The sequence below is a fragment of the Eucalyptus grandis genome, chromosome 5 (genome assembly GCF_016545825.1).
Source record: "Eucalyptus grandis isolate ANBG69807.140 chromosome 5, ASM1654582v1, whole genome shotgun sequence".
Taxonomy (NCBI): Eukaryota; Viridiplantae; Streptophyta; class Magnoliopsida; order Myrtales; family Myrtaceae; genus Eucalyptus; species Eucalyptus grandis.
Window position 1 is genome coordinate 45,810,469 of NC_052616.1, and position 7,241 is coordinate 45,817,709.

Genomic DNA, 7,241 nt, shown 5'->3' on the forward strand with positions numbered 1-7,241 from the left:
TTTTTCAAAATTCGGAATAATATTTCTATTCTAAACATGCAAACCTTAAAACAAGAAATAAACCTAATTCAAACCTACATTTTTATTTTAAAAGAAACCGATAAAGCAAAATTGATACCCAAATTGACGAACTATATCTCGCGCATGAGATTGGGTTGGCCAATTTTACCTAAATCGCGAATCAAATCTCGGGCGTAAGATCGGATTAGCGATTTTTTTAAAAGTGATTGCGAGTCGGATTTCAAGTACGAAAATCGGACCGCCAATCACTAATTTTAAGACAATTTTGTATCATGCAATTTCAATTTCACATAAAGGGGATAATTACACTAAAAAGAGAAAATAATGAAACAACAACAACAACAACAACAACAACAACAACAACAACAACAACAATAATAATAATAATAATAATAATAATAATAATAATAATAATACAACAAAAGATAAATAAAGAAAAGAAAAACAAAATTTACCTAAATTAATTTTTAGGCTTTTTCTTTTTCTAAAAAAAAAAAAAAAGAGGCCGGTCGTCGGTGGGAAGGAGGGATCTCCAGCGAGGGGTTTCCTACGGGACGCCGGATCTGGTGGTGTCGGGACTCCAAGCGGTAGGGATCGGCGGAAACGAGGTGACGCGAGCGAAGCACGGGGTCACGGGCAGGGAGACCTCGAGCGCGGGCAGAGGCGGAGGCGGCGTTGGCGTGGCGCAACGAGACCTACGAGCGGCGTCGCATTCTGGCGAGGTAGATCTGGGCAAAGGTGAGCAGATCTGGAGCGAGGACGTCGGGGGAACTCAGATGCGGTGGATCGGAGCGAAGCAGGGCGTCGGGGCGGCGCGAGCGAGGAACCAGCTAACGCTAGCCGCGGCTAGATCGGGAGCGGGCGAGGCTGGGTCACGACGGCAGGAGGCGCGGTTGGGATCGCAGCTGTGGCGGCGAGTGGGACGGCGACGCGGCGGAGCGGGGAAGGGCGGATCGGCCGTGATGCGGCTCTGGGTCGCTGGTGGCTCGGTCGCCGGTGCGGGTGCGCCGGCGTGGTCGAGCGGGATGTCACCGGGGAGGAAGACAAACAGTTCTCCTTTTTTTTTTTTTTTTTTCTCCTCTCTCTCACCGTCTCACGTCACTCACTTTCACTTTTTGTCTTTTTGCGTTCTTTTTTTTTTTTTTTTCACCCAACGGAAAAAACCCCTCGAATTAATTCGCACACCATGTCTTTTATAGGTAAAAAAAATGTATCTTCGCAATATATTCTTTTTCTATTTTGTTTGCGCACAATACCCCTAAATATATTGTTGAAATATACACAACTCGCGCAATATTCCCCTTTTGTATTTTTCGCATATTCCATCCAAAACATTCCCTTTTTGCGCAAAATACATCCCTCAGTGTATATGTGAACAATCTTAATGCAATATGTGAAAACTCCTTCCCTTCATCGGCGGTCTAAAATAAAACAAAATAAAAATAAAATACTTCTAAACTATATGCCATGTTTTTTTTTTTTATAGTAAAAATTAACCCAAAAATTATGCAAAAATTTAGGTGTCAACAGGGGACAAGCGTGAGCTCTCACTTCTCCTCCTCGTCTCCTACCTTTTATCTCCTGAAAGGACTTGCTTTTGTGATCTTATCCCCTGAATTAAGAGATTTTTGGTTGGTCTTTAGTTCACCTACCAACAGGGCTACTTTAACAACTTTTGGACTTAGCCAAAATTTTCAACTTTTGCAACTGTTTAGTGTCTGAACTTTGCTGCGATTTTCCCATACTTTCAACAGTTTATCCCTAACCAATTTTTGTCCACTTGTACTATCAATAATGTTCTTCCATCACGTGCAAAGATCAAGCTAATTGGGCGGCTGAGTGGTATGTGATGGGGCCACCAATATGCCTACTTAGCAGCTCCGAATTAAGACTTAATCGTGGGCTAGGTTTTGATAGCTGGTTTGAGTGCTTTAATCCATCAATTTTGTTGTAGTTTTTGATCAATTAGCAAGCTCATGTATAGTAGTTTAAGATTTTGACCATTTTTCGCAATTGTCTCTACCCAATTTTGCAAGAGAGTTCCTTAAAGTTGGCCATTTTCTTGCTTGAGATTGCCCAATTCAATTCAATTTGGTCATTTTTGCCCGATTCAATTAATTATACCTAACCCAAGTTCAATTTCAACTCAATTGGGGGCCAAGATAATGATTTAAGGGTTTGGGCAACATTTTACAAAATTTGCAAATTGGTCCCTCAACTTTTGGAAATTACATTTTGGCCCCAATTTGCTATTTTAATTACAATCTGACCTCTTGGGCTTGACTAGTCACATTCAGATCATCAGCTCCAACTTTTTTTCTTTTTTATTATTTTTTCATCTTTTTTTTTATATTTTTATTTTTATTTTTATTTTAAGGAAAAACATCTTCCATTTAAAACACTATATTAAATGTCTAGATAATCTATATTGTTGCGACCTAAAATTTCTGGTGCACCACCTAATTTTAGGCTAATGGATTACTAAGTCTTTAAACTTAGCCCGAACTCTCCCATGCCTATACCAATTCGCGACTTAAGGTTCAAATATTTAGCATGCAAAAGATTATTAGTTAGGAGTCGCCACTAATTAGTTTATGGTAGGTCGATTAGACACTTAAGTAAAATAATGAGAAAATTATTTTACTATTATGAACTAGAGATTAAGTGTACGGGGACTTAGTTACACTAGATTTCTCTAATGCCATTTCGGTATTATTTCTTTTTAATTTTCGAAAATATTTTTGCAGGCAGCTTGGATTTATTTTAACCTAAATTACTATCATGCAATTGGGTGATCACATGGATGCTCAGTCACTATTAAACAATCAAAAGACTTCCATTAAAATAAATAAACACACAACATTTTTTGGGTCTTATTTTATCTTGAAATTGAAACATGCATTTTAACTTCATGACCTAACTTTACTAATAAGCAAATTCTAATTAAATGAACCTAACACCTAATATTTTTTGTATCTTTTACTGAAATTCGGAATTAATAAAAACCTAATTAAATTATATAAAATGAATAATTTTCTAATTTATTTTGGGGGTTAATTTGACTTAAACCCTATCCTATCTTATAAAATTATTTTTTAAGAAAAATGAGATTATCTAAATATGCAGACATTATCTATAATCAATCCTAATCTATTCCAAAAATTATCTAAGAATGCAATCCTAATTTACTAAACCAATATACTCTAATACAAGTTATGATTTTTTTTTTGAGTTTTTGATTTTTATGTTTTTTTTTTTCATGTTTTTCCAAGACTAGCAATTATGAAATTACATCTAAACTAATCAAGACATCCACCAAATAAAGGATTAAAATAATTGAAAAAATAATATATTGTCTCATAGGTTAAATTAACAATTACTCTATACCTAAACATTACGACAAAAGGTTCAAAATAATTAAAAATCTGATTCGAAATCTTACAAATCAAATTAATAATTATAATGATTTAATAATTAAAATACTATCAAAATGTCCAAAAATTAATATAATTAAAAAAAAAAATGATCCGACGTCTTACGTATCAAATTAATAATTACAATAATTTTGGGCAAAATCCTGTGGATAATGCCTACAATATTCATACCTTGAGATCAAATGTTCCAATAACTAAACTTAATAAAATAAATGAAAAATGAAAATAAAAATAAACTACCTAAATTGATTTTCTCTTTCTTTTTTTCCTTTCTTTTTTCACACGAGACTTGGCAGGTAGTTCGCCGGGGTCGTCGTGGGTCATCACAAGGGCAGCAGTGGCCGGCGCAGCTGGGCGGAGCAGAATCGAAGCCGGCAGCAGCTGGCTAGGCTAGGCGCTGAACTCGGGCGTCGTGGGCGTCACGTGGGCTCAAGCCGCTGCAAGGGGATCGGGTGTCGCGGGCGACTGGGCCGGCGGCTACTGGTGTCGCTAGGGCTCGAACTGCTATAGGGTCGCAAGGGAACAGAGGGCTGGACGGCTCGACGGAAGACTGGTGCGGGTCGCCGGCGAGGCGGGGCCGGCGGTGACGAACGTGCGAGCTTCGGATCTGGTGGCAGGGTAGCAGCAGAGGGCGAAGCTGCAGGAGCCCCGGATCGTCGTGGGTCAGCGCGGGCTGAGCGGGGGCGGCGTTGGGCGCGGATCACCGGCGACTCGCAGATCAGCGCGCGGGGACTCGGCAAGGTGACAGCGAGCAACAGGGGGTGCGGCTTCAGCAGGCGTCGGCTGAGCGGGAGCAGAGACGGCTTCGCGGGCTTCACGGGCGGCGGCCAGCGGGGCAAAGCTTTGGTAGACCGGTAGAACGGCGACAGTGGTGCGAACGGGGGAAAGGCCGGCGGAGGCGGTGTCCCAGCTGCTGGTGCGCCGACGAGAAGATCGGGCAACAGGGAAGACGTCGCTGAGGAGGACGAACAGAATCCCTTTTTTTTTTTCTTTTCTCTCTTTACTCACGTCTCCTTCACCGGTCTCTCTCTCTCTCACGTCTCTCTCTCTTCTGCAGTTCTCTCTCTGACACACTTTCAACAGAAGAATTTTTGACTTTTTCTCAATCGAAGGAGAAATTTCTTTTCTTCAATTTCCTGACTTCACCCTCGAGAAAAGAACCCCCATTCTTCACCGTACACGGCCTCTTTTACAGGCAAAACAAAATGTGACTTTTTTTATGAATATTTTTTATTTTATTTTTTTGTGATCCAGGGAACCCGTGCATCGTACCAACACGGACAATCCGAAAAGCTCGGGGTAATGGGGGTAAACCCTGGAGGCAACATATGCTAGCTACTACACGCGTACTTCCGGATAAGTCACCCTGCGACGCCTGGAATCGAACTCCTCTCCTTGCGTTAGGGGGAGAAGCTCGCCGCCAGCAACACCACCTAGTGGGTGGTTGATTTTTTTTATGAATATTTCATCTCACGAAGATTGCCTATAATCTCCTGATCACAAAAAATCCTTATCTCATGAATATTCTCTCATGATTCCATCACCTATTATTAAAGATAAGATTGCAATGCGATTTTCTTAAATTTCAAAAATCATCAAATCTCCATTTAGATAATTTTTCTCATTAAAAAAAAGGGGCTCGGGCTAATTTGCTTGTTTCATGGGCTTAGTCTGGCTTGTTAATTTAAAACTCAAAACCACTAATTCGAACCATCCACTATTGGTTCAATAAATAAATGCACAAACTGCAAATTAAAAACAAATGCACCTAGATTAATATGCTATGCAATTAATATTTTTTTTCAGGGATAAAATTAACCCTAAATTTTCTATGCAATAAATAAATGATCAGATCGCCAAAATTTAGGTATCAACATATATGCAAGAATTTAACTTGAAATATTTTTGTGAAAAAACAAGTTTCCATTTTTTTGAGATGATTTTTGGTAAAAAATTTAGATGTCAACGAGAACAACACAATTGATTCATGGATTTGCAAGATTTTGCTTTCCTCATCAATCTTTGATTCACCAATGGCATCTTTTTATTCACTTGACCATACATTCCATATGAGACAACAATCTCTAGTTCAGTTCATAGACTTGTTCGATATAACAATTTTCCCAAATAACAAGCGTACCTATTTAGAATGGAATAATTAACGATTCGACTACTTCTCTAAGCACCTTATCAGAGCTCCCATCTCTCCCAACAGCATTCCTAGCCTCTTCTCTCACCTTCTTGGCTCTCCCTCTCAGCTTCTCATCTGTCATCAACTCTACAATCTTCTTCTCAATCTCTTCTCCTTTCACAATACCATTGGGACCCCAATCCCAGTTCCTCTCCCACAGTCCCAATCCCGCTTCCTCCATGACTTGTGCATTCACCCTTTGATCACCATGTTGCGGCCAGGCAAGCATTGGGACTCCCCGCAGAGCTGCTTCCATCACCGAGTTCCACCCGCAGTGACTTAAGAACCCTCCGATGGCAGGATGCCCTAGAATCTCTTGCTGCTCCACCCACCCTTTTATGACCAACCCCTTATTCTTTGTTTTCTCCAAGAAGGCTTCGTTCAAAAAGTGTTCCGCGTCCTCTTTGTCATCCTTATCTACTGTACTGGTTTTTAGGACCCAGAAAAATCTCCACTCGGTCTTTTCCAGCCCTTTTTCCAACTCGTGCATCTGATCTCTGGACATCGCCGTTCTATTACCAAAGCTAATATACACCACAGATTCAACTGGCTGGTTCTCCAGCCATGACCTGTATTGATCCCCATTATCATCGTGTGGATCATGATATGGTTCTAATGGCCCTATAGGCAGAATAGGCGGCAAGCTTTTCGTCACCCTATCTTTGTTGAGAGCGACAAGTGTAGATGCTTGGAACCACTCAAAAGTGTTCATCAAGATTCCTTTGGCCTCTGATAGAGCTTGAGAGTTTGTAATAATGGTTGACGTAAAAAGATGACTAGAATCAAGGAATATCGGTGGGAGGCTTGACATGGCCATGGGTGACAATCCCGGTATCTTGATTTCAGCGGAAGTTTTGTTGAACTCAGCTGGGTTTGATGCCAGCATCGGAAGGTATGCCGTGAGGGAGTCGAAAGCAACTGAGGTGGTGGAAAGAATATAAATAGGGAGGTCGAGGGTTTTGGCAATTGGTGCAACCTTGGCAACTACAAGGAAGTCCACAAATATAGCGGAAAAAGGTGGAGATGATGAAGATAACAGTGGAGGGAGAAGATTGATTGACTGATTGATGAGATGCATCTGGAGAAAGAAAGGGTCAACAGGAGGGGAATCAGCTTGCCGAAAGCTAGGAGCAAGCTGGAGTTCAAGATGATTGATTTTGGGATTGTAGCGAAGGAATGAGGATATGTGCTCAGACTCCGCGAGGGACACGGTGGGTTGAGCTGTAATGACCGTGACGATGCTGTCTTGCTTCGCCAGCATTGCCGCGAGCCGGAGGAACGGCATCAAATGGCCCATTCCAGCACTAGGAAACAAAGCTATGTGAGAAGGCTGTGGCGTACTCATTGCTGCAGGACGTTCTTCGATGATGAAGCGACAATAGATGATGGCCAAGCATATCTTGAAAAGAGGCTTTATAGAAGCAATGAATGAATGTAGGCGGGTTCGTGTAGTCGTGTCCTGGATTAGGTGGGAAACTCGGACGATAATCCGCCGGTCAATGATTTATGAAATATTTTTATGAAATGATCTTTCTTTATTTTTTTTACGAAGGTTGTTAGAGTAGATGTATTGAAGTCAGCTCCCAATTTTTTGC

At 41.0% G+C, this 7,241-nt stretch overlaps 1 protein-coding gene across 1 annotated transcript; it reads right to left on the reverse strand.

Annotated features, from left to right (window-relative positions):
* Window positions 1-5,599: 5,599 nt before the first annotated feature.
* Window positions 5,600-6,991, reverse strand: LOC104447179 (UDP-glycosyltransferase 13). The gene has a single exon (XM_018873459.2). It carries the CDS (start codon window positions 6,989-6,991, stop codon window positions 5,600-5,602), a length of 1,392 nt encoding a protein of 463 aa, XP_018729004.2.
* Between the last annotated feature and the right edge of the window lie 250 nt (window positions 6,992-7,241).

Coding starts and splice junctions, on each gene's coding strand:
- LOC104447179 (XM_018873459.2), bottom strand. CDS start 6,991: ATGAGTACGCCACAGCCTTCTCACATAGCTTTGTTTCCTAGTGCTGGA.